This window comes from Dermochelys coriacea, chromosome 3 (genome assembly GCF_009764565.3).
Source record: "Dermochelys coriacea isolate rDerCor1 chromosome 3, rDerCor1.pri.v4, whole genome shotgun sequence".
Classification (NCBI taxonomy): Eukaryota; Metazoa; Chordata; order Testudines; family Dermochelyidae; genus Dermochelys; species Dermochelys coriacea.
Window position 1 is genome coordinate 8,573,935 of NC_050070.1, and position 27,538 is coordinate 8,601,472.

The 27,538-nt window shown below is 44.0% G+C and overlaps 1 protein-coding gene across 1 annotated transcript in view; it reads right to left on the bottom strand.

Annotated features, from left to right (window-relative positions):
• Positions 1-422: 422 nt before the first annotated feature.
• The window catches only part of RP1L1 (RP1 like 1), a 30,114-nt gene continuing 2,998 nt past the window's right edge, over positions 423-27,538 (bottom strand). Inside the window, 5 exon segments of the mRNA XM_043509914.1 lie at positions 423-1,354; positions 2,241-2,471; positions 2,474-4,786; positions 5,309-6,850; positions 9,704-9,881. Coding sequence (XP_043365849.1) covers positions 423-1,354; positions 2,241-2,471; positions 2,474-4,786; positions 5,309-6,850; positions 9,704-9,881 — 5,196 coding nt within the window.

A 27,538-nucleotide genomic window follows, 5' to 3' on the forward strand; every position in this document is an offset into this window, starting at 1 on the left:
TGATCCAGATGGTGTCAGGGTTCCACAGTTTATCAGCATTTGCAAAAGGGTTACGTGCAATACATCAAGGCATCCTGAAGTCAATCATAATGAAGCCCAGCTGAGACATAAATTACCCAAGAAGAAAATACCAGGGCAAGCTAAAGAGTTGGAATAAGAGGAAAATGCACACATGACAGCAGCTCCCCAAACCCACATTTCTCTTAAACCTCCTCAGTCTACTGAACGCATTGATCAGCCCTCTAGAAACGAGAGAGTGAGCAACCTTGATTTTACACATTTCACTTACAGGATTCCAACAGAAGGTTACATGTTTAACTCAGTTAATAGACATGCCCATTAGGGTGAACTGACTCATTGGTAATACTGGAATACGTAACGAAAGTATATATTAAAAAAAGCCCAGTCTTTGATTAGCAGCTCTAAAAGTCCAAGTCATCTTGGTCAATCTCATCAGCATTTTCTGTCTTCTTTTTAGTCTTCTGGCCATTATTGGTGTCTTCATTGTTTTGGGGGTCAGCGCCATCAGCACCATTCTTCTCTCCATCTACAGGACTGATGCATGAGGATGGTCTGTCCTCCTCTTTGTCTTCCTCCTCACTGTCAGGATACATCTTTGCAGGCTTGCTGCTTCCATCACTGTTAGCCTCCCTATCAGGGTCCTCGTTCAGATTCCCATCTCTGCACTCTCCTTCACTTCCATCCTCTGACCCTTTCTGGGATTGCTGCGAACAGTTTCCCATGGAAGAGTTACAGGAGAAGGCAGCTGCTTTGGTGAGAGTCTCTGGCCCTTTGCTGCAGTCTTGGTCTCCTCTCGCATCAGAGGCCATCTCAGGAACCTCGCTGTTCCTTGTGTCTCTGTCTTGGTCGTTATCTTGCTTAGGTTCATCGCCGGCTGCTTCTGCTGCCTCATCGCCATTCTGTGCACACTCAGTATCTCCTTCACTTTCATTTTCCTCCTCGGCTGCTGATGCTTCTGAACATGCCTTGCATTCCACATCTGGGCTCGCTTCTTCCACAGCCTCATCCCCAGCATCATCCTGGGGCTCTTGTTCAGCTTCTTCGTTTCTGCTCGTGGCTGCTTCTTCTGAGTCCTCAACAGCATCAGAGACTTCAGCATTCTCTTCACATTCAGATGCATTCTCTTCATTATCGTTCCTGTCGGCCTCGCCCATAGCCTCCTCCACTCTGCCCTCAGTCTCCTCTTCGGCTTTGGGCTCTTCCTCACTTTCCTGATCTTTATTTTGTGTTTCATCTTCTTCTTCTTCTTTCTCCTCCTCTTCCACTTTGTCATCCCCCTCTTCCTGTTCCTGTTCCTCTTCCTCATTCCCCTCATTCACTTCCTCTTCCCCCACTTCCTGTTTCACTTCCTCTTCCTCATTTCCCTCTTTCACTTTCTCTTCCCCTTCTTCCTGTTTCACTTCCTCTTCCTCATTCCCCTCTTCCTGTTCGTCTTCCTCATTCCCCTCTTCCTGTTTCACTTCCTCTTCCTCATTCCCCTCTTCCTGTTCGTCTTCCTCATTCCCCTCTTCCTGTTTCATCCTCTTCCTCATTCCCTCTTTCACTTTCTCTTCCCTTTTCCTCTTTCCTTTCCTGTTCGTCCTTCCCCTCTTCCTGTTTCACTTCCTCTCTCATTCCCCTCTTTCACTTCCTCTCCCCGTCTTAGTTTCTTCCTCATAATCCCTCTTCCGGTTCACTTACTCTGTCTAATTCCCTCTTTCACTTCATTCCTATTCTTCACTGTTCTCTTCCTATTCTATCTTTCACTTCTCTTCCCCCACTTCCTGTTTCACTTCCTCTTCTCATTCCTTTTTCATTTCTTCCTCATTCCCCTCTTCCTGTTTCACTTCCTCATTCCCCTCTTTCACTTCCTCTTCCTCTTCCCTGTCTTCCTGTTTCACTTCCTCTTCCTCATTCCCCTCTTTCACTTCCTCTTCCCCATCTTCCTGTTTCACTTCCTCTTCCTCATTCCCCTCTTTCACTTCCTCTTCCCCCTCTTCCTGTTTCACTTCCTCTTCCTCATTCCCCTCTTCCTTCTTTGTTTTCTCCTCCACTGCTTCTTCTCCTCCTCCATCACCTCCTCACAGTTTTGATTATCTGAAATTTCATCTCCCTCAGCAGGGGCTGCTGTTTTATCTTCATTCACTTCCTGTTCTCCTTCCTCTCAGTTTCATGTTGTTCTGGCTCTTTCTTTTCATCCGCATCCAGTTCCTGCTCAGGGTAGTCAGGTTCATATTCACCATCCTCCTCATTTGGGTTGGTCTCCTCTTCTGCCTCTTGTATGTGCTCACTGGGAATCACCTCGCTGTCCTGAACTGCTTCTGAGGCACAGTCCACCATCTTGTTTTCAGTTTCATTTGCCCTCAGGATTTGCTTTAAGTCAAATGCCCTCACAATTGGGGCATCGGCTGCCACCACCAGGTTTCTTATAGGCTTAGAAGCCATTTTCTTCATTATGCAGGTGTCACAGGGCAGTATTCTTCTTCACTTGGTTGTTCACTAACATCATCACCAAGAGCTGTACTGAGACCAAAATTTTCCTCGCTCATGTCAAATGATAAGTCTGTTGTCCCCGGATGCTTACTTTGGGTCATATTTCTGTCATTAAAGAGAGATCTATTGCGCATGATATGCAACCGTTGTCTTCTCTGCTCTGTCTGAATTGTTGACTCACGCCTGAGTGTTTCATCTGGAGGCCTTGGAGTCCTCTGCCCCGCTCTGCTTTTGATCTTCCTTAGCTCCTTTTCTATGCTCTTTTGTATTCTTTTACTCACTTCGTCCTTCAGCTCCGATATCATTTTGTCCAGCAGTTCATTGTTCTCTAAGTTCCACCTGATCTTGAACTCATTCATGGCACTGACATAGTGAGTCATGAACTCCTTCTCGATTTTCTTTAGCAGCCTCAGCACCCAGACTGGGTTGGGGTCGACTGATTTTTGCTGGGCGATGGAGTACGTGTTCACACTGGTTTCTGGGATGGCCTTGACTTTGGCTTCCTGATCACTGGGAGAACCCTCCCCTATCTCCTCTTCCAAATTGGATTCAGCTTCTTTCTCACCATTGGTATCATCAGCATTTGCATCAATTTCAGCAATGTTGCTTGGTTGCTCAGTTGCCTCATCAGTATTCGCTTCTGGAGGTATTTCATTTCCAGCTTCAGCTTCAGCTTGTCCCTCATTTTCATCTAATTTGCTATTTTCTTCCACTTCATTTTCGCCCCCTTCGCCATTTTCACAGTTACTACCCTGATCATCTTTATTGTGGTCTGCTTCAGCTCCCTGCTCTGGAGAGTCCGCTCTGGTAGAAACTGCTTCTTCTTCCTCTTTGGACTTTGAGAAGGATGTTAAAGGCTGAGAACACTGTTCTCCTTCTTTACCCTGTCCCTCGGTCTCACTCAGTTCAGGTTCATTCGCTAAACTTGCCCCCTGTTCAGTTGATTTGGACTTAACTGTCTTCTGAGGCAATAAGGTGCAATCTCTGGCACTGGCCACACTTCCCTCTCCTGAGTCACCAGAACCACTACTGATGTCAACCCCGGAAGATGACATTGGAGTGAAGTCTTTGTATGTTGAGTTCTGGGCTTTAAAGCCTGAGCTCATCTTTGTCTGATCACTGCCTGGTTGACCTGAACTCGGACCTCCTTTTTCCACTGTGCATCCAAACCACAGGGCCTGAAAAATGTTGAGCAGTTCTGTATATCTAGGCTTATTCAAGCATTTTGGCTTATCCGATGGATCTAATGGCTCTTCATCAAGGAGCTGTAGACTGGCAAGACAAGTGATCAGAATATTGGCAGAGTTACTGAGCTTCCTCCCCATGGTGGGGGACACTTCAGGCAAACTGTTTGACCTGTCAAATTTTGCTTCTTGTTTTGAACTGAGCAATGCCTTCATTATCTGCACCGAAGTCTGGATAGTGCTTGGCAAGTCCTTTTTGTTATTATTTTGGCTTGAGGTCTCAACAGACTGGCTGCATTCTGCATGTTTGGCTTCAGCGCCTTCTGACGTCACCTCAGAAGTCTTCTCCTCTTTGGGGCATTCTTCTGCCTCCTCATTAGCAGCATTGGCTTCAGCTGCCTCTTTTTCCATTTCCTCCTCTACACTGTTTTCACCTTCCCCTGCATCCTCTTTCTCACTGGTTTTCTCTTCCGAGATTTCTTGATTATTTTCACAGTTTGATATTTCGGTGGTTGTCCCTGCACATTCCTCTTCCCCATCACCCTCCATTTCATATTTCATAAGCAATGTCTCTTGAGGAATTTTGCTTAGCCACTCCTGTACAACTTCATCTGGAGATGTATTTGGCAGGGCAGAAGGTGCTAAATCACGATCATCTTCCTCTGGTGCACTGGCCTCTTGTAATTTCTCTTCACAAGAAGCACCGTCCTTTCTTTGCTTGTCATCTGAGTTATTTTCTGCTGCTTTCATTGTATTAGTTTCTGCTGATTTAGACCCTGACGAAGTTCGTCTGGAAGAGTCGACTACTTCTTTCTGCTCTTTGTCCTCAGTCAGCATTGACTCAGTGCATGCACTAGTGCTGGAGGAATTCTTAAACACCGCTAGTCGTATTTTTTTGCTGCTTGGCTTACCTTTTGGTGGGGCTGGGCAGTGCAAACTGTACATCGAGGCAACCTCTGATGCCGATGCTCTGCTAGAATTTTCCACCTCAGCATGAAGATTCTTCATTTTTTTCCTTCTGGGTTTGGATGATCGTGACACATTGGATTGTGAACAGCCATCATTGCTTGTTCTGGACAACTCTGTCTCTGCACATTTGCCCTGCATGTCTGAGTAAGAAGAGACTCTTGAACTTGAACTTGGGGGATATCCATTCCCAACCTCAGTGGCTTGATCACATTTTGAGCATAAAGACTCTGATATGCTTCCATGTCTTGAGCTTGGGGTCTCAGAACTAACTTTGGCATTTCCCTCTCCATCATTTCCATTAGAATTTGACAAACTTGAGGAAGGGGATGACATCTTACTGCTCTCTTCTGATTGGCTTCCCTGTTTAGTGCCTTTTGAAGACTTACTGTAGCACTTATAGGTGCTACTTGTGCTTTGGTCCTCATTATTAATGGGAGGTGCAGCTGCTTCATTCACAGATGATGTGCTTGAAGGAAGAGAGTCTGAATGAGACGTGTGATTCCCAAGAGATTTTTTCTTGATTTCACAGGAGCTTTGGAGTAGTTAGATGCCTTGCTGTTTGGTCTTGAAACTTCTGCATGGAGAGATTTTTCTTCTTTTCTTAGAAGCTGATCTAAGTGATGACATGGACATTTCAGAATCTGCATCCATATGAATCTTACTGTGCTTGCTTCTCTTTGATGTCCTGGAAGAACAGGAGGCATTGCACACAAGTATTTCATCACTGTCACTCCTCCTGCTAATCCCATCACAAGCTTTGGAATGTGAAGAGCCTTCTGTTGAGCATCTTTCACATTCGCTGAAGTCATCTTTGAGTGATTCCCTGGGCACCATTTGTGCTGATACTGAACCGACTTCATTATCTTTGTGGTCTTCTTGTTTTGCTTCCTTCTCTTCAGCATCTTTCTTAGGGCAGGACTCACTGGAAAAGGAAGAGATCACTGGATCATTGTCAGAATGTTTGTCCTGGTCATTCTTTGCTCTTGGCATGCTGTACTTGCTAGATCTGCTGTAGACACTATGGGCAGAACTTGAGCATGCAGCTATATCTTCTTCTTCTGCCTTTTTCAAACTGCAGGATGATATGGTCCTTGCCATGCTACTAGTTTCCTCACACATACTCATCTTACTTTGTCTGGAGTGCAGAGATGACCCGGACAAGGTACTTCCAACCCTGCTGCCTTCAATTTCATCCATTTCCTCCTTTGAACACATCACTGAAGAAACTTCCATGCAGTTTTCATCCTCGTTCTGTGAATTGGTCTTACTGACCTCGGCTTCATCAACAGCTTCTTCAGTATCCAGGTTGTTTTCACAGCTTGAATGTGAGACTGGTCTGAATGAAGATGCTTTTTGGCTACTGCTAGTGTTCATTTGGGTGTATTTCTGTGACTCTTCTCCATTGGAGGCAGCTGTAGACAAAGCGCTTCGATAGTTACACTTTTTAATATTACAGTACTCCACCCTGTTTTCTATAGTCTCTGAATAGCATGAAGACTCATGCATGATGTGCTCAGAATATTCTTCACTGGATGTGGTGTGGATGCTTTCCCCGGAGGTCATCTTTTTGCGGACTACCCGCCTACAGGAAGATGTGCTGGAGCATGAAGACCGTGTGTGCCAAGTTTTTCTTATATCAGGCTCCTCTTTCTGGGAAGCATGCATGGGATTCTTCCAAATGTCATAGTCCTGGTGCTGCTTGCCACAGCTGTGGCAATGAGTTTCCTCAGATTCTGACTCATCGAATTTTGAGATGTAGGAATCAGCATCACAGGGATATGATGAATCTTCCGCCTCTGAGCTGACTTCTAGGTTCATTTTCTGCATGGGGTCCACTCCATTGTCTTCCTCCACCCCTGACTCTTCACAGGGCATCTTACTCATCAAATTGGACTTCTTGATCTGTGTGGACCACTGAAGAGTCTCATTGTTCAGCAAACGAAAGCGGACTTTCATCTCGACGGACAGGCTGCCATCCTTGTTCATATGCACTCGTTTTTCAATGTCATCATTGACTAAGGAGTGGACGAGGTCCCCAGCTTTTTCATGTGGACAGTTGTTTGGGAAAGGACCACCATTCTCCAGTGATGTGTTGAGACCATTTGCATAGGACTTTTCTGACGATAAGGAAAATCTCATTGACCTGTTGCTTGAAGCCGATCTTGGGTGGATGACACTTTTTTTGGCTTTCAGTCCAAAGTTCACTGGAATTGAGAAAAAGAAAACAAAACAAAGGGGGAATAATGAGAATTCTGGACATAATTAACAGAAGTGCCATAAACTCTAACTACAGAATGAATAGTCATACCAAAAGCTTCTATTCTTTAGCTTTTCTTTTTAAGTCTAGTTTAAATTACAAATGTTTTGGTAATGCCTTCTATTCTATCCCATGATGCAGAAAAGAGCATGTCCAACAATGATTGTCCCCCATTTTGTCTAATTTCAAATATGCATTTCCCTAAATATGTTTGCTTCCTTATTCAGCCTACGGGTACCTGCATTGAGGAACTGCCCAAGCCTTTAGACAAATGTCTGGGTACCGGACAATTATTCTTTAATGTTTGCTGAATGCTGACAAATGCACGTAGGACAGAGCACACATTGGAGGGTGCACTCTATACATACATTACTTTGAATAATAATAATGCTTATCAGGATTAATGGGGCCAAAATGAAGATGTGTATGTTGGTGTTAATTGCATATTGACATGAAGGTACAGGTGGGTTTAAGAGGTCTGATCAAGTGCCGAATATGTATGAAAGGCCCAGAAAAGAAGGATGAATCAGGAAACAAACCTAAGAACACCGGCTTCCTCCTTTCCCCGTGGGTGTTCAACTGCCCCTCAGCCCTAGGCTCCACCCCCACTCCACCCCTTCCCCCAAGGCTCCACCCCATCTCTTTCTGCCCCCAACTCTGGCCCTGCCCCGCCACTTCCTGCCCCTCTCCCCCAAGCACACCTCATCCCCGCTCCTCCCCCTCCCCTCAGAGCCTCCTGCATGTCATGGAACAGCTGATTGCGGCAAGCAGGAGGCACTGGGAGGGAGGAGGAGGAGTTGATCGGTGGGGCCACTGGCAGGCAGGAGGCGCTGGGGGTGGGGCACCTGGCTGCTGGTGGGTGTTAAGCACCCACTAATTTTTTTCCATGGGTATTCCAGGCCTGGAGACCCACGGTGTCAGCCCAAGAAGGGCATATCTCACTCAATTAATTCCCTGCCATTTCAGGACCCTCAGCATTGGTGCACATTGCTCACACCCCTTCTCTGTCTGTGATACACAATTGTTTAGTCTCCTGAGAGCTGTAATACTTTGGTCTAATTCTGGTTGTTGGGCTCGGTGTGGCGGTGGCTAGGTAGAGCTTCGTGGCCTGTGATACACAGGAAGTCAGACTAGAAGATCTCCCGGTCGCTTCTGGCCTTGAATTCTATGATTTGGTGACACAAAGTAGTTCCCATCCAACCTTACATAAGCACTTTAATTGACCCCTTCTTTCAGTTCCTTGTTTTGGCCTCTTTTCCAAAGTGCTCTGCTGATATTAGCTGACTATGTCTACACTGCCCTGCAGGGAGGACTATGGGGTTGTAAACAGCAATGTGCACCAAAGTGCTGCACTGTAACTCCCTGTATGGACACTGCAGATATGAATTAGAAGGTTTCTAGTTCACATTAACATAATCCTGTTTGAAGAGAACTATGTTGACGTGAACTAGGAACCTTTTCAGTTTGCACCTGCAGCATCCACACGGGGGAGTTACAGCATAGCACTTAGGTGCGCACTGCTATTCTCACCCCCAGAGTCCGAACTGCACAGCAGTGTAGACAAACCCTAAGCCTCAAAAAGGTGATACAAAGCCTGTCAAGTATCATTTCCCCATTTCACGGATAAGGAAATGGGAGTCAGAGAGGTTGAACCTAAAGCTAGCATAAGCGAGTGCCCCAAATTAGACACCTAATGAAGCGGCCTGATTTTCAGCCACAGCTCCCAGTGAAGTCAAATGGGAAAATACTGACAAGTAACAGAAGGAGTTGGGGGCAGGGGATATGTGGGGAAACAGGGGTTCTGGGGAGACAGAAGCAGGAAAGGAGGAAGTTCAAGAAGGAAAGAGAGGAGGCAGAGATGCAGGGGGGGGGTAGTTAGTCACAGAGAGAGGGCATGTGGAAAGGAAACAGAGGAAGGGGGGCAGGGGAAAATTCAAAAGGAAGAAGCCAGAGAGAACAAGGGGAAAGTGGAAATATTTGAGAGTGGTTAAATTATGTAAATAAAGTGATGTGCATGCATTGACAGTGCATGTTAGATCATTGGACGAGAAGCTGGATATGAGTCAACAGTGAGCCCTTGTTGCCAAGAAGGCTAATGGCATTTTGGGCTGTATAAGTAGGGGCATTGCCAGCAGATCGAGGGATGTGATCATTCCCCTCTATATGACATTAGTGAGGCCTCGTCTGGAGTACTATGTCCAGTTTTGTGCCCCACACTACAAGAAGGATGTGGAAGAATTGGAAAGAGTACAGTGGAAGGCAACAAAAATGATTGGGGAACCTGAGCACATGAATTATGAGGAGATGCTGAGGGAACTGGTATGGTTTAGTGTGCAGAAGAGAAGAATGAGGGGGGATTTGATAGCTGTTTTAAACTACCTGAAAGGGGGTTCCAAAGAGGATGGATCTAGGCTATTCTCAGTGGTAGCAGATGACAGAATAAGGAGCAATGGTCTCAGGTTGCAGTGGGGGAGGTTTAGTTTGGATGTTAGGAAAAACTTTTTCACTAGGAGGGTGGTGAAGCACTGGAATGAGTTACCTAGGGAGGTGGTGGAATCACCTTCTTTTGAGGTTTTTAAGGTCAGGCTTGACAAAGCCCTGTCTGTGCTGATTTAGTTGGGGATTGGTCCTGCTTTGAGCAGGGGGTTGGACTAGATGACCTCCTGAGGTCCCTTCCAACCCTGATATTCTATGATTACAACATGTGCATATAATCTCCAGAATTCTAGATGTCCAGAGAGACACAAGTATGGACTGACTGACAGCCCTGCAGCGAGCTGTCTGGGACAATGCAGCTCACCATCTTTCTTACTTCCGTTGTTTCCACTGATGTTGTTGTCACTGGATTGGGAAGGCAGGCCAGGGAGCTTCTCAGCAGAGTGCTTCCTTGAATTCTCCATCACTAATGGTTTAAATGGTTCCCGGCCTACACACACCAGTACGCTGGGGCAGTGGAGCAGAGCCGGCATGCTGTCGATCTGCAAGGAAGAAAACATCTGCCGAGTCACAACATGCTTGTGGGCTAGAACAGTCCTCAAATATGTAACCGGTTATAAAGAGGATGGCGATCAATTGTTCTCCATGTCCACCGAGGAGAGGACAGGAAGGAATCAGCTCAGTTTACTGCAAGGGAGATTCAGGTTAGATATTAGTAAAAATTTTCTGACTATAAAGCTAGTTAAGCAGTGGCACAGGATATCCAGGGAGGCTGTGGAATCCCTGTCACTGGAGGCTTTTAAGACCAGCTTAGACAAACAGCTGTCAGGGACGGTCTAGGTTTACTTGATCCTGACCTTTTGAGAACCCATCCAGCCCAACATTTCTATGATTCTGTCAGCTTTGTTCCATCTTTCAGACCCAGAACCAGGTAGGATATATGGAACCCACTTATACCACCATCACTGGTAATGATAGGACTTCTAGCAGGGGTGAGTAAGAGCCTCCAATCATTTCAGGGCACTCCAAGAGACTTTCTTCTCTGTTTAAGGTATGTCTACACTGCAATGGAAGGTGTGATTGAAGCTCAAGCAAGCACCCCCCACCCCCGCTAACTTTGATCTGGTTAACACAGCTAAAAATAGCCATGAAGATGCTGTGGCATGGGATTCAGTGCAGACTAGCAACCTGAGCACATACCCAGGTGGACTTGGACAACCTGCATTGAAGCCCGTGCTGCCGTGGTTTCCACTGCTACTTTTAGCCATGCTAGCTCGAGTAAAGCTAGTGTGGGGTATGCTCACCTGAACTGCAGTCATCGCTGTGATTGCAGTGTAGACATACCCTTACAGTACAAACTTATCAGTGGAGTGCAGCTTTCATCGGATTCCACACTGCTAATTCCTTTGCAGTGTGGCAGCGCTGCAATCACACCTGCTGGAACGCTGCCAAATGTTGTATTCTGGGGCCATGATCCTCTCCTCTCCCTCCTCTGCGCTAGATGAATGAAAGAGAGAAGAGAAGCTGCTGCCTCCCTCTTACAAACAAAGAAATTAGATAAAAAACATAAAATACTGGTAGTGGAAGGCTGCAATGTAACTCTACTTTATTTCTTAAAATCCAGAACCTTAACCCACAAGCACCAAAACCAGAGAGAGACAAAGTAAGCTGCTCCCTAAGGCAAACTCACCCCACCTTGCTCAAGGCTGGCTCTTAGCAGACTGACTGCTGAAAGATCTGATCACCTGCTTCCCTACAGAGCCCACTAGTCTGCAAGCAGGACCAGGAAACCCCCCTGAGGAATTTAACATTTATCATTTTAACAGTTTCAGTACACCACACGCCCTGTCTCACAGTCTAACTGCAGCTGCTCTCAGATGGGAACAAGGAGGAGTGGACCTCACTAGACCTATTCTTTGCTGGGAGTGATGTTGTGTCTTTCCAGAAAGGGGATCCCCATCCTCCCACATGTAACCCATGCTAACAGTGTGCTTGTTTGTCCCCAGCTAATTGCACACGCAAAGCCACTGCTGCCCCCAGACCCCGCTGCAACCACAGGCGGTGAAGCTAGGCCATGACATTACTCCTGGGGTGGCAAGTTCTCTTGCCAGGGAGGCCCTTTCCTGCTATAGTGAAACCCTGCTGTGGAAAAAATACTTCCCCATAAGAGTGTCCCAGTTTCCTTTAAGGATAGATAGCTGATTTGCTCTGGGTCCCATTGCAAAGAAACAGTGTTACAAAACAGACAGGAGACGTTTTCAGTATTGTTAGAAACATTAATATTATTACTTTTACCAGGGAATGGACTTTCATCTCATTCTGATGCAGAGCTTATTCTTTATAGATTTAGATTATTATCTAACACGTAAAGGCCTCAGCCTGGCTGGGCCCCTTTGTGCCAGGTACTGTACAAACATATAACTCAGTCCTTGCCTTGAAGAGCTTATCATCTAAAAGACAAGGCATAACAGGAGAATGAGACAAACAAGCAGGCCAGGGTGTGAGGGAAATGAGGTAGCTGATAAGATCATAGAGACCTCAAACTATAAAATAGTCCATTTACAAGCAATTCTGTGTATATGCCAGGGGTGGCCAACCTGTGGCTCCACAGCCCCATGTGGCTCTTCAAAAGTTAATATGCGGCTCCTTGGATAGTCACCGAATCCGGAGCTGGAACTACAGGTGCCAACTTTCCAATGTGCTGGGGGGTTTTCACTGCTCAACCCCTGCCTCTGCCCCCACTCAGCCCCTTCGAGTCCTCTCCCCTGAGCCTGCCGTGCCCTCGCTCCTCCCCCTCCGAACCTCCTGCATGCCATGAAACAGCTGATCGGGAGGTGTGGGGAAGGATGGGGAGGCACTGATCAGTGGGGCTGCCAGTGGGCAGGAGGCACTGGGAGCTGGGACGGGGGGAACTGACAGGGGGGGCTGCTGACTCATTACTTTGGCTCTTTGGCAATGTACATAGGTAAATTCTGGCTCCTTCTCAGGCTCAGGTTGGCCACCCCTGGCCTATGCTTTCTCTAGTTGATTTTTTTATTATAAGGGAGAGCCAAAGGCAAACAGGAACTTCGGGCCCTGTCCTACAAGCCTTTCACACGTGCCACCCTCATTTGAGTTAAAGGTTGTTCTGTGAGTCCTCACCCCCGTGAGGAAAATTAAGACCTTTAACCCATTTCTGCTGTACTTCAGCCAGTGGCAGCAATGGCAGGAGCACTAGGGTAGCTGGGGGCTCAGAGTGGCATTTATAGATTTTAAGGCCAGGAGGGACCCCCAGAGAATCATATAATAATGGAAATATAGGGCTGGAAGGGCCCTCAAGTCCAGTCCCTGTGCTGAGCCAGGACCAAGTAAACCTACACCTAGATTAGATTAAATCTCAGGGAAAACCTGCTAACTGTGAGAACAGTGGGACAATGGGATGGACTTTCTAGGGAGGTCCTGGAAGCTTCTTCCCTGGAGGTTTTCAAAAGGAGGTTGGATAGCCATCTGTCTGGGATGGTTAGACACAACAACTGTTGCATCCTGGCAGGGGGTTAGACTAGGTGACACTTGTGGTCCCTTCTAATCTTAGGAGTCTATGATTTCTGACAGGGATTTTGTTTGCCAACTTGTTCTTAAAAACCTCCAATGACAGGGATTCCACAGCCTCCTTCAGAAGGTTAACTGCCCTTATAGTGAGAAAGTTTTTCCTCATCTTATCTTGAACCTTGAACTCCCCCTTGCTGTAGATTAAGCCCATTACTTCTTAAACAACCTTCAGTGGACACGGAGAACAACTGATCACCATCCTTTTCATGACAGCCCTTAGCATACCTGAAGACTGTTATCAGCCCCCATCCCCACAGTCTGCTTTTCTCAAGACTAATCATGCCCAGTGTTTTAACCCTTTCCTCCTAGGTCAGGTTTTCTAAACCTTTCCTCATTTTTGTTGCTCTCCTCTGGACTCTTTCTCGTTTGTTCGCATCTTTCCTAAAGTGTGGGGCCCAGAATTGGACACAGCACTCCAGCTGAGGCCTTACCAGTGCTGAGTACAGTAGGACAATTACCTCCCATGTCTTACATGCAACACTCCTGTTAATATGCCACAGAATGATATTAGCCTATTAAGCCACTGCAGCGCATTGTTGACTCATATTCAATTTGTGATCCACTATAACCCCCAGGTCCTTTTCAGCAGTACGACCACCTAGCCAGTTATTCCCCGTTTTGTAGGTGTACATTTGATTTTTCCTTCTTTAGTGGAAGTACTTTGCACTTGTCTTTACTGAATTTCATCAGAGCAATTCTCCAATTTGTCAAGGTCATTTTGAATTCTAATCCTGTCCCCCAGAGTGCTTGCAACCCCTCCAAGCTTGGGGTCATCTTCAAATTTTATAAGCCTATTGTCTACTCCATAAGCATACTCTTCACTTCATCTCCATTTATGAGCTTATGCTCCACTCCAAGTCATTAATGAAAATACTAAATAGTACTAGACCATGGACTAACGCCTGTGGGAACCCCCACTAGATTCGCCCTTCCAGTTTGACAGAGAACCACTGAAAACTACTCTTTGAATATGGCCTTTCATCCACTTGTGCACCCCCTCAACCACATTTCCCTCATTTGCGTATGAGAATGTCTCATGGGTCTCTGTCAAAAGACTTACTAAAATCAAGATACATCACATCTACTAAAAAAGAAAAGGAGTACTTGTGGCACCTTAGAGACTAACAAGTTTATTAGAGCATAAGCTTTCGTGAGCTACAGCTCACGATGCATCCGATGAAGTGAGCTGTAGCTCATGAAAGCTTATGCTCTAATAAATTTGTTAGTCTCTAAGGTGCCACAACAAGTACTCCTTTTCTTTTTGCGAATACAGACTAACACGGCTGCTACTCTGAATCACATCTACTGATTCCCTGCTATCCAATAGGCCAGTAATCCCTGTCAAAGAAGGAAATTAGGTGGATCTGGCATGATTTCTTCTTGATAAATGTATGCTGGTGACACCTGATACCCCTATTATCCTGTAGGTGCTTACAAATCTATTGTTTAATAATTTGTTCCAGTATCTTTCCCGGTATCACAGTTAGGCTGACTGGTCTATAATTCCCTGGATCCTCTTTGTTCCCCCTTTCAAAGATAGATACTGTGTTAGCCCTTCTCCAGCCCTCTGGGACCTAACACTTCCTCCATGGGCTCTCAAAGATAATCACCAATAGCTCCAGGATAGCTTCAGCTGGTTCCTCAAGTACCCTAGGATGAATTTCATCAGGCCCTGCTGACTTGGATGCATCTAACTAAACTAAATATTCATTAACCTGTTCCCCCCCCCCCCATCCCCTTTTTTGGCTTAATCTAGTCCATGATCTAGTCTGACCTTCTGCATATTACAGGCCAGAGAATTTCACAAAGTGAATCCTGCATTGTGATGTATTGAAAACTGCGTAAAAACTTAAACACTACCCCTTTAAATTTGCCTGGTCCTGCTTCCTGTAGGGAAGTTGTGTGATCTGGTGGGTCTTTCAGCAGCCCGTCTGCAAAGAGCCAGCCTAGAGCAAAGTTGGGTGAGTTGGTAAACAGTCTACTTTCTCTGAATGTGTGTTTTTGGTTCTTGTGAGTTAAGGTTCTAGTTTTTGAGAAATAAAGCTCTCTTACATTGCAAGTGTCCAGAAAGAGTATTTTGTGTTTTTGTCTCTCTTTTCTGTCTGTATGCCACGAATATAACATGCATCAAGCAAATATCTTCTGGTTAAGCTAGAGCATATCTTTCAGAAAGACATTCAGTCTTGATTTAAAGATTTCAAGTGATGGAGATGACATAGCGCTAAAAAACATCCCAAGTCCAGGCTGCATTACATTTCCCATCGTTTGAGCTGCACCAACAGTGACTGACAGTTTTCCTAGGGCCAGGTTCTGCCACCCTTGCTCACTGTTAGGTGCACCCTACTCTGCAAATGGCCCCAGTGAAATCAGTGGGGTAAAGGGTGAAAGAATCTGGCCCCTACTGTGTGCAGGGCTTGATGGAACAGGGGCCTTTGTAAGAATTCAGTCTGCTGCTGCTCCCTGACAAATCGTGAATCCTTGTTCAGATTCTGAGTCTGCAACCCCATACTCATGGGACCGCTTGCATGAGTAAATGCTACTCAGTGAGCAAGGGCTGTAGAACCAGGCTCTGAGGTAAAATGCTCAATGATTTCCAGGGGGACACTGCCTGGGTTAAGGGCTGGTAGTGCCAAGTGGCCAACATCTCTTATGACCCTGCTGTGTCGGTAGTGCTGTCGGGAACCTGTGCAGCCCAGCTGGGATTTCACATGTTCACCAGGCAGCTGCTGGTCCTCTGGGCAGGAGCTGAAGCTTGAAGAAAACCACCAAATATCTCAAGACTTGTGAAATTGGCAACACTCAGGCCTGGCAGCATAGAGCAAGGTTTTAGGATTTGGCTCAGTTTGAATTTTGCCTCAGTGAAGACTGGTACATCCTGCTCCCTTGACATCACTGATCTCAGTTTCTGACATCACATTACATTTTTATGGAAATCATTAGGCAGTATCCTGGAGGGTTGTGTGGATAAATACATTAAAGATTGTGAGAGACTCAAGCACTGGGGTGCTGGCACCGTATAAGTACTAGATAGACAGATTAGATAGACATATGGATGGATGGATGAATAGATGCAGACAGACAGAGGCCAAATCCTGCAGTCTTGCTGAGTTCTGCCTTAGTAAAACAGTAGAATCAAGCCTTTAGTGGAGAATAAGCAATAGAAGTTGATGATCTACTAATTATTATTATTAATTATCAGATGTAGTGGGGTAGCACCTAGAGGCCCCAGCCCCACTGGACCAGGTGTTCTACAAACATGTAACAGAGAGAGAGAAAGAGAGAGAGAATCTGGCCTATAACGTTTACAATCTAAGCAGCCCTTTGGCTAAGTACTAAACAAGAAAGATCTTGCTTCTGTGCAATTTTTTTTAATTAAGAGAAAATACAAGAAGGAACCAACCCAGAAAGATCAATCTATCTATATATCTCCCTAGCTGGTTTGTATTTCTGTCTTTCCAGGCTATCAATAATGATAAAAGGTACTTTTTTGCATAATTTCAAAAAGTCCTAGCCATTTTTAATCCACAGTTTTCAAAAAGGAGCAATTTTTAGGAGGGGGCAACATTTTTATCAAAAAATTTCAGTTTAAAAAATGATCTGTTTTTTTCATAGCCGACTGCTCTTTCTTCCTCTTCCCTCTCCCCACATTTTGCCACTGGGAAGGAAAGAAAGTGAGGAAAGAGAGGGGAAAATAATAAAATATAACCAAACCCAAACCCCCTCATAGACATTTTTTTTCAGATTTCATTAGCAACAACAAAACCAGAAAATTTGGAAAATTATTTTTTGTGGTAATTTTCATTTTAAAAAAAAGGCCATTTTGGGGGATGAAAAATACTTTTATTCAGAATTTTTCTCTCAGCTGTAATTATATATTTATCTAAGCATTTATACCACATTCATCACTGTGGCATACTGAATGCAGAAAATATATGGAGCTATCTTCTCTATTGGTGTAAATATGCATAGCTTTAGAAATCAATGGAGCTAAACCAATTTATATTAGCTGAGGACCTGGCTCATGCTGCATAATCAGAATTCTTTCTTAAAGACAAGTTTCAGAGTAGCAGCCGTGTTAGTCTGTATTCACAAAAAGAAAAGGAGGACTTGTAGCACCTTAGAGACTAAATAAATGTGTTAGTCTGTAAGGTGCCACAAGTACTCCTTTTCTTTCTTAAAGAATATGCTTATGGCCACTTTGTTATTTAAAATAAAATGTCTATAACATAGCATATGAAACATCAGCAGCTTTTTAGCTCTGTATTTATATATAAGCACCATCTCTTTTCATTGATCACTAGTAATAGTTAGTAACTAACCTAGAACCCTGATGTTCCTTTAAATGTTGCACTTATTTGCAGAGACAGCTGCTGCATGAAAGGGTTTTTAAAAGTCATTTGATCATATTTATATTGTCCCAAACTCTCCCATTCCATCTGCAGAACACAGATCTCCAGGACTAAACCAACAACTCAATTCAATCAGCCGCAGCAAAACATTTCACCCACGTCTTTGCAAATAACCCACCCTATTAATGATGGGGCATATAGTATTGCTACTCAGGAAAACAGGACACCATTCCCCAGGGCAATCAATATGGTCTCTTTCACCAGTACTAAATTAGCTTCAAAATAGAGGGCCTGATCTTGCACTCAGCACCTTCTGAACACACTCAGGATGTTGCAGAATGAAACCCATACATTGCTTCTTATGCTTTTCTTTTTGATTCACAGAGATGAAAAATTAAAATGGCAGGCCCACTCTGGCAACCCTCTCTCATGCAAGTGTCCACTGACTGCATTAAACTCTACAGGTGATATCCTGGCCCCACTGACATCAATGACCTCCTATTGACATCAACCCCACTATCTGTAACTAAAACTCCCACATTAAAATTATGGGCCTGGTTCTCTAATCTTTATTCACATGAGCAGTCCCATTGACTTGATATGAGACATCAGTCACTGAGCAGTCAGGTGATAGACACTCCGTATATGGCTCTTGTGAGATGACATCTGCCATATAGTTTTCATAGGCAAATTTTAGGGGGGGAATCATTGGAATTGATTAAAGTGCTTGAGGGACTGGTTTATAAGGAAATACTTTTATATAAAACAAAATTAAATTGGCTAAAAGGAGGCACAGTAACTACTGTATAAACATTTCTGAAGGATGAAAACACCAAAGAAAGAAAGGACTGATTCAGGGTGATACAACTAGGACTGGTGGAATCAAATTAAGGAAAGGTAGCATTAGGCTGAATATCAGGAGGCAAATAGTGAGGTTGGGGAACAGTCTCCCACATGCCATGGAGAAAGCTCTAATCCTTGAAACATTTAAACCTAGGTTTCACAAAGAACTGAAAAATTGTCTATAGACCACAATCCTACGCAACTTCCATGACATGGACTAAGTAGTATTTTCATCAGCTGATCTCAAAGTGCTTTACAAAGGGTTACTATCTTTATCTCCATTTTACAGAACGGAAAACTGAGGCACAGGGAGGTGAAGTGACTTATCCAAGGTCACCCAGCAGGCCAGTGGCAGAGCTTGGAATAGAACCAAGAGCTTCTGAATCTCAGGGCAGCACTTTGTCCATTAGGCCACACTGACTAGATGAATTTAAACTGCAAATTTTTTCCATTTCTGACATTTTATGATTATACAGTATTAGTTATCACCCGCAGCTGTATAATATCAGATATAACAGAACATTGGTATGACATAAGCCAGAAACATAACATACCAGGCTGATCCTGGAACTCTTACTCACGTGAGTAGTTTCACTGAGTGGGCATCATTACAGCAAAATTGAAATCTTCTCTTCATGCCACTTCAAAGCTTTTATGCAGCCAGTGAAGCCCTGGGACTTCTAGGGCCTGCAGCAGAGGTTGATAATATTTCATTGGATTGTCACTTTGTTGTAAGAGGGGCTGTTATTTTCCTGGAGACATCAGCTATTGTGAAGGGCGCTTTATGCTTCATCAGCAAAGAGAGGAAAGGGATTTCACAGCCACTACCTTGCCCTCTATCCCACCCACCCTACATGAAAGCCTCACTTTTTCAGAAGATGCTATATATGAAATAAAATGATTGGTATTTATTGGTCAGTACAGCATTCCCCACCCTGAGGTTTTCTTCTTTAACCATCTGTGAGATACTGTGATAATTTCTGGCTCTGAGCATGAAAGGAAACTGCTCAACAGGAGTCAGGAGTACCATTTAGGTGACCATCTCACCTCCCGTGGAAATGATTATCTGTCACACTAGACCACGTTCCTAGCAGCTGCAAAAGTGTCTTGGAAGAGAACCCAGATTGCACTTCCATAGAGCCTTCCATTCCAGGATCTCAGAGAGGCTTTACAAATCTGAATGAGTTAGACCTCACTGTCCCCTTATTATTCCCATCTGATTGGTAACGCAATCAAAGCACAGATTGGTTAAGCAACTTGCAGAGAGTCACAGCATGAGTCAGTGGCCCAATCAGGAGTGGAATCCAGACCAGATGACTCTCCAATCCCAGTCCTAGCTGGTAAACACTAAACTGCGCTAATCCCATGTACATAGGCAATTGGGAGTAAAATGAAAGGAGAGGGAGGGAAATGAACAGCTTGGGAGGAAAATGATGGCGAAAACCTTTGAATTTTTCTTGGCTGAAGCAATAATTCTGAGACCCTAATGCATTCACTGGCAGGCATGTTTCCAACACGAACAGCTTGAAATTCAAAGTGTAAATGCAGGAAGCAATACTTACAGGGAGCTCTTTGCAGAGTAGCCTATAGGCTGAAATATGTTCACATAAAAAAACACATCAAACAACACTGAACAATGAAGCAAGGTGTGGAAATCTCAATCAAGGACGTGATCTGAATCCCCCTGAAATCAGTGAAAAGATTCCCATTGACTTCAAAAGGCTTTGGATCAGGTTTATAGAGAAGGATGGCCTTGTGGGTAAGGCTCTGGACTGAGACTCAGAGATCTAGTTTCAGTTATTGACTGTGTCAGACTCTCTTTGTGACCTGAGGCAATTCACTTGGCTCCCCATCAGCAAAATGAGGATAATAACACTTCCTTTTCCCCACTCTATACCTGCCTTGTTGACTTAGATTGGGGCATGGACTGTCTCTTACTATGTGTCTGTACAGTGCCTAGCACAATGGGGCCCTGATCTCAGCTAGGGCCTCTATGTGTTACTATAATAGAATTAATAATATACTTGCCATCAATTAGTGAGCAGAAGGACAAAACCTAACCAATTTGAAAAGTGAAGTCCAATGGGCACAGAGACGTGGCTGGGTTCAGAGGGATGATGCAGAAGGTATTCAGAAGCCACCAGAAAACAAAGATGTCTATTTCAGCCGAGGGGTACAATATAAGTAACATTAGTTACTTTTCGCCTGCATGGCAAAAGACAGCTAAAGAGTTTTGGAAGAGAGAGGGCTACATTTAGAAGCGATGCAAAAATGGGCCTTCTCACATCCAGATGGATGAAAGGATGGGGTTGTAGCAGGGAATGCAGCCAACAGGGGTGGATCAGAAGGTGAAATAAGAAGATGATAAGGTACATTTCTGGACCTTGCCTTCTCTAACATAAACACACAGCAGTGTATACATTTTAAGAGACAAAAGCCCTACTAAAAATACCCCACTCCACTGCCTACACAATTTCCCCCCCTGCAGGGAGGTTTAGAGGCAGAATAAACCACACAGGCAAGATGTTAGTCATCTTGCTTAATGTGATGCGGGCATTGTAAGCCTACATAGAACAGAGTAGGCGGCTGCTTTATCCTACACGGCTATTACTATCATTTAATATTATATTGGGTAGCCAACCAGGTTGAGCCCAGTCATGCTCAGCGCTGTGCAGACATATAGAAAATGACAGTCCCTGCCCCAACTAACTTACAAACTAAAAGATAAGCCATGTGACAGACAAGTGACTGGATGAGAGGGGGCAATGGAAACCAATTGTAATATGTGCATTTCCTAGCCAATCATGAGCAGAGATCTTAACTTGCCACCTATCTAGGCTGTTGGCCGCTTTTCCCGCTATAACCTCACCCTCTTGTCCCCTGTGTAAATTACACCTACTCACCCCTGTGAATTGGGCCCCAAAGATTGTTTAGGGCGATGCCCCTTTCAAAGACTCCAGAAGAAACATTGCAGCCCTGGGGTTCTGTGACTGTTGAGAAACAACACCTGGGCACAGGATTCAGAGTAGCAGCTGTGTTAGTCTGTATCCACAAGAAGAACAGGAGAAGCTGAGCTTCTGAGCAGGACAGAAGGACCTAAAGGAAAGAGCTGGCGAGAGGAATACAGGAAAAACAGGTCAGATCTTGAGAAATAGGTGAACAGGATAAGTGAGGGAGGAGGAAGGAAGCAAAGGGTGAAAGTGTGGTTCTACTCTGAGGAGAGTATTGGAATGGCATCATAGAGCTCCATGTTCCTTGTCTTTCAAGGGGACCATTCATTTTCCATTGAAAACAATGGAAGTTGGATTGGGCCCTTCGCGACTCCAGATCATGTCTGTTACATTTAAAAGTAAAAAGATCTTTCTTTCTGCCTGCCAGCCCTACCAACTGCCCCTGGAATCATGAATCCACAAGAGAAATAGTCGGAAGTTTTATTTAAAAATGTGGAGATTTTGACAGCAAAAGGAGACTTCTTTTGTGAAAAATGTTCTCCACTTTCCAACCAGCTGTTAATTGCCAAGAGTAAAGATTCTGCTGTGAGAATTCAGGTCCCAAGTTGGCTCAGCATCTCTTACATTGAGGTAAATCAGGAATATTTCCAACCCTGAGCATTCAAAAATCATGAATCAGCTCCTCCCACCCATAAAAAAAATCATGAGATTAGCTTAAAAAAAATCACATGAATTTTTCAAATACATTTTAGTTCTTTTATTTGCCTTCTGGTTTCTGAGCCTTTAGGTGGCACGTGGTTCATGTTTTCAGGCATTTCTCTGTAACCATGATGCCTACAAACGCCGTTAAAAAAAGGAAGCTGAGATTCCTCACATAATCATCTGATTCTAAGAACTGGGACTCTAAGAAAAACACCAAGGGTGACATCCTGTCTCCACTGAAGTAAATGGGAATTTTGCCTTTCACTTCAGTGAGGACAGGATTTCACCCCAACCACTGCAAGATTTGCAATAAAATCCTAAGAGTTGGCAGCAATACAGAAGCTGAAGTCAGCTGAGTTATACTAGTGTTGAAAGATGTAAGTCAGAAGAGAATCACATCTAACTAAAACTGCAGCAAAATCCCATGGTATCAGATCAGTGGGTATGTGTATATATTTCACTAGTGAGTGACTATGTGACTTGATGAAAAAGCCAAATGTTCTCTCTTTTCATTTCCAATTTTTTTCATAAAAATGAAAGGCAGTTTTCAACACTTGGAAAGCTCTTATGTCTCCATAAGAAAGCAGCCTTGTCTGCCAAAACACCCTCAGACAAATCCAGTACAATATCCCTGCAGAAATGGAGAATTTCTTCTTCCTGTAAATTCACAGTTTTTCCATCAGGGGGTAGAATTTTGCCATTCTTTGCATCATAAAAAAATAAATGAAAAGCACCATGTTTGCCAGTCTAAAGTTATTTTTAAGATATGGATTAAATTAATAAATATTCAGGAAAAATATTGTTTTGGCACATGAATGTTCACACAGCAAAACTTAGTGGTTTCCCTTGGTCCAATAGGATTGCTGGCAAACTATTGAGTTGTGAGAATTTGCTGGCCTGAGAATGAACCCTGCTCACTGTTGGGCAGATTCTCAGCTGGTATAAATTGTCATAGCTGCATTGATTTCAATTTATGACAATTAAGAGTAGCTAAGGAACCGCATGTTAAATCAGAAAGCAGGAATGGCCAGATCCACAAAGGTATTTAGGCTCCTAACGGCCACTGCAATCAATGGAAGTTTGTGGATCTGGGCCTAGAAGTCCAGTTTGTGTCACTTAAACAACAGCTTGAAGAGACCCTGGGCAAAATGCTCCCAGGGAATCCCAAAATGGCATGAAACACACCTGGATTTGGGTTTCTGTATAGATCAGGTTCATGGAAAGTTTCACTGGAGTTTACAAACCTTTTGTATGACCGTTTGGATTCATCAGAAATTTGTTATGAAATCGGATAAAATTCTGCATCAATGTGATGATTTGTGTTGAGATTATGACCCAGATGCACAATGGGTGTAAAATGGCAGAGCTCACTGCATGTCAATAGTGCAGTGCAGGTTAAAACCAGCTGAGGATCTGGCCCAATTGGGAATCATTCATACCTGGTCAGTGTGAAAGAAAGTGGGGTGGGGAGACAGCAAACCCATTCCAAATGAAATCAAAGCGAATACTGGCACAAGGACTGAAATCCTACACCTTTGGCATAGCTCTGATATTTTCATTATTATTTATTAATAATTGTATTTGGGTAGCCTCTAGGAGCTCCAGTCATGGACCAGTGTCCCATTGTACCAGGCACTGTAAGAACAGACAACAAAATGACAGCCTCTGGCCCAAAGACTGTATAATCTAGGTAATTCTTTACACTCCTGATGTAAGGGCCACATGCTGAGTTGTATGTGGTTGTATGATAGACCCACTGAAATGAGTAGGATTACTCATTTAGTAAGGCACTACTCAATGTAAGTAACCATAACAAATCTGGTCCGTAGGACTTTATAAGGTGCCTTTCACTTTGGTATCTAAGATCTTCTTCTGTTGAGCCTTTCATCCAATGAGCTCTGCTAGTTTTACAAACATTAGAGAATTAATCCTCACAGTATCTCTGCAAGACATGTAGGAAATATTATGCCCATTTTACAAATAGATAAACTGAGGCACAGAGGACCCATAAAAAGATGTTCTAGCTGAACAGCGAGAGGCAACAAAACCAGGGCATCCGCTTTGTGGGTTTATCTCAATCTAGCAGCTAAGAACGGATTGTGACTCTTAGAGCCTTTTTGAATGGGAAGACAGTGAAATTTACCCAGCAAGTACACTAAAATCTTGTCTGAAAGACTCAACTAGCAGTGCAAGTGATGGACCAATTATTTCTCTTTTTCTCTGGCTTTTCTTGCAGAAGAGACGGGAGGAACAGAGAGGGATGAGAGAAGAACTTGACCTAATCCTTGCAGGAGAACATTCGCCACAAGCAAAGCTGAAAGTTAAATAGAAATATTCTGAATTTGGCTGCATGAGTTTTAAAATCTGTATTCAGTTCCAATTCCAATTGATTTTAAGGCCAAAAGGGGCTATCATCTAGCCGAATCTCCAGCATAACACAGGCCATATGGGACATCACCCAGGGATTCCTGTATCCAGCGCAATAAGTTGTGGTTGAACTTGAGTGTTTCTTCTAGAAAGACACCAAGTCTTGATTTACAGACTCCAAATGCAGGAGACTTTTCCTTGTCCCTGGGTAAATTGTTCCAAGGTTACTGGTTCTTGGTATCGGTTATTACTCTTGCTTGAAGAAAAGCAGTACTTGTGGCATCTTAGAGACTAACAAATTTATTAGAGCATAAGCTTTCATGAGCTACAGCTCACTTCATCGGAATGCATCCGATGAAGTGAGCTGTAGCTCACGAAAGCTTATGCTCTAATAAATTTGTTAGTCTCTAAGGTGCCACAAGTACTGCTTTTCTTTTTGCGAATACAGACTAACACGGCTGCTACTCTGAAACCTACTCTTGCTTGAGAAGCTGATAAGTAATAGGGGAGCTTGGTACTACCAATGGCCATAAGCTACTTGAATTCTTCACCAGAGCAGGTAACGAGCTCATAGAATACAATTATACAAGGGTATTAGATTCCAAGGAAGAGGTTTTGGGAAATCCCGGCCCTGGGATTACAACACAAGCTTTAAAATCAGGAGCTTTGAGGTCAGAGCCACAGCCATGTGGCAGCGGCTTTGCACTCCTGCTCTGGCACAAAGCAGCCCTAAAGCCAGCTGAGTTGGACCCTGGAGGATTGCCCCTTGTTAGAGTAATCCCTCCCTTGCTGTTCAGCTGCGGTGGCTTGCTCCAATGCCTCCCTCTAGGTCTGCTGTGCATGGGGTGTGGCTGAGAAGAAGGGGGTGTGGCTGGGGGGGTCTTCTGTATTTCAGTGGGCTCTAGCTGCTGGAACAGTGCCTGTCAGCGCTTTACCCATATCTTGCGTGTATATGCAATGGAGATCTAAGCATGTAGAGAGTCTTCTGTGTATAGATTCAAAGCAGGAGAGCGAGAGAAAAGATCTGGGCCAATGAGATCTCTTATAATGTAGAATAGCCTCCCACAGAGATGAAAGCCTCTTAGCTTCAGTCATTTAGATCCACTGGACAGGGAGGGAGATGATGACCTATTAGTTCTTTTCCCACCTCTAGTTTCCATGACTTCTTTCTGCAGCAGCATACAGAGCTCTTTTTAAATCCAGACCTGAAGTCCCCAATGAGAGCTAAGAGAGATCCGGATTATAACAAAGAATCCCAATGTCCTAACCTCAGACATCCCCAGACCTAGAGTCAGCATGATATGTTCAAGGGTGGCAAACCTGTAAACGCCTGTGGCACTTTAAACAAACAAACAAACAAACAAACAAACAAACAAACAAACAAACAAACAAACCATGCCTGGTGTCAATTCATTGCACACATAGGCACAAATAAAAGTTTCTTTGTCAATCCATTTATCCAGTGAGTAGCTTTCCCACTGGATGCAGGAAAAAGGTTTTGGTCCCGATCACCGGCTGGTGCAAAACAGTGTAGTGCCATTGCTGTGGAAAGAGCTATATACCCACTGAGAATCTGGCTGCTGTTTTAAAGCTAAAAACAAACAAATCAACCTTAAAAGCCATCTCTGGTTAAATCAGTTCATTGAAATGACATGTGATTTAGAAACTGAGAAAATAAAACCAAATCACTGTTAGTGTCAGGAGGTGAAATCCAGGCTTCAGTGGGGCTAAATTTTCACCTGTGCTTTTTTCCCCACCCATTGTCCAATCCGATTGCTGCACAGATTATAGGTCTGCTCCTGACTCCAATGGACAGAAGGGCATAGGGTCTTATGATCACCTTTGCTGTCACACTGGTGTAAAATCAGGATTAACTACTGGAATCATTCTTGTTACCTTGGTTTAAAATCAGGTGTACTGATGCCATTGGGGTTGTTCCTGAGTAACACTGGTATGAGTGAGATCAGAATCAGGATCTCCCAGCTAAAATTTCCATTGACTGCAATGAGCTTTGCATCATTATGCTTAATTATTTCTAATACAGTAGGACCTAAGGACTCCCAAAAGAAATCAGGGCCTCATTGTACTAGACACTGTACAAACAACACAAAGACAATTCCTGGGCCAGATAGCTCAGGAAGAAGGATATTTGACGATATGCAACCGGTGAGTACACAGACAAAGGGGTGGGGGGAGAAGGAATGGAAGACAAGAGAACAATAAAAGCAAGTGCAGCTGTAAAAATTAGCAGCCACCGTGGTTTCAATAGACACAGTTGTTATCACAAATGAATCAGGTTCTAGAGCCAATTCTACCTGTCTTAGAATCTTATACTGCTGTTCCTCACCACAGTGTCTGAGCGCCTTCCACGTAAAAGACATAGCAATGTCTACGTCCTTAGTGGACTTCATGGAATCTCTGGCACTTCTCCCTCTTTGGGGTGAAAACTCAGGGCAAAGCCGAGTCAATGCAAGTGAAGAGAAAACAAGGGTTATTAAAACAAATCAGCCTAGGGCAAGAGTTTTTTGAGAAAAGAAAAGAAAAGAAAAGAAAAGAAAAAAGTCACTGCTGGGCAAAATCCAACCAAGCAGAATTTCAGTCCAAAAGGTGAATTCCTCAGAATAGTTATGAATAAATTCAAACAGGAGGTGTTAATGCAAATGTGTGCAACTTTAATAATAGTAGTCATTTCCAGCAATCACTATAATAATAATAATAATTAATAAATAGGACCAGCTTCTGATCCCAGTTACACCAGTGTAAATCCCAAGTAACTGCAATGAATCACACTGGTGTAACTGAGATCAGAAACTGGCTGTAACTTTAGTAATTTAGCTCTGTCTCCAGACAGATAACACTGCCACTCCTACCTCTGCCCCCATCTCTATGGCTGTTCAAGCTCTGATATTGCATTGGGGCACTTTGCCTCTTGGCTGCCTCAGAAAGAGAACCCCAGTGAGCATAGGAAAGCCACTGCTGGCTTGCTCATGGTGTCGACTATTGCACTTTGCCATCAGCATGTGCAGGACTGGTGATGAAATAGCAAGGAAGAAAAAGGCTATCTGTGGGAGAAAGGAAAGCAATGTCAGAAACAGCCTCACCAGATGGTGTCATCATGTTGGAAATGGATGCACAATATAAAACCTCCTTGCCACTTGGAAACCTATCCTAGAAAAGAACCAGATTCTGCTTTCACACAGACATGCACTACTCTTATTGCAACCCATGAGAGTAACCTGCAGCCAGCTGAAGAAGGAACACACTCCAGATTTTTGTGTGCTCTGTTAATTTTTCAACCTTTCTGGTCTTTGTCATGCCAATAAAGCAAACAAAACTGAATCAGAGACAGAGAATATTCAGTGAAAACTTCTGGGTCAACTTCTGCTGTAACTACATATA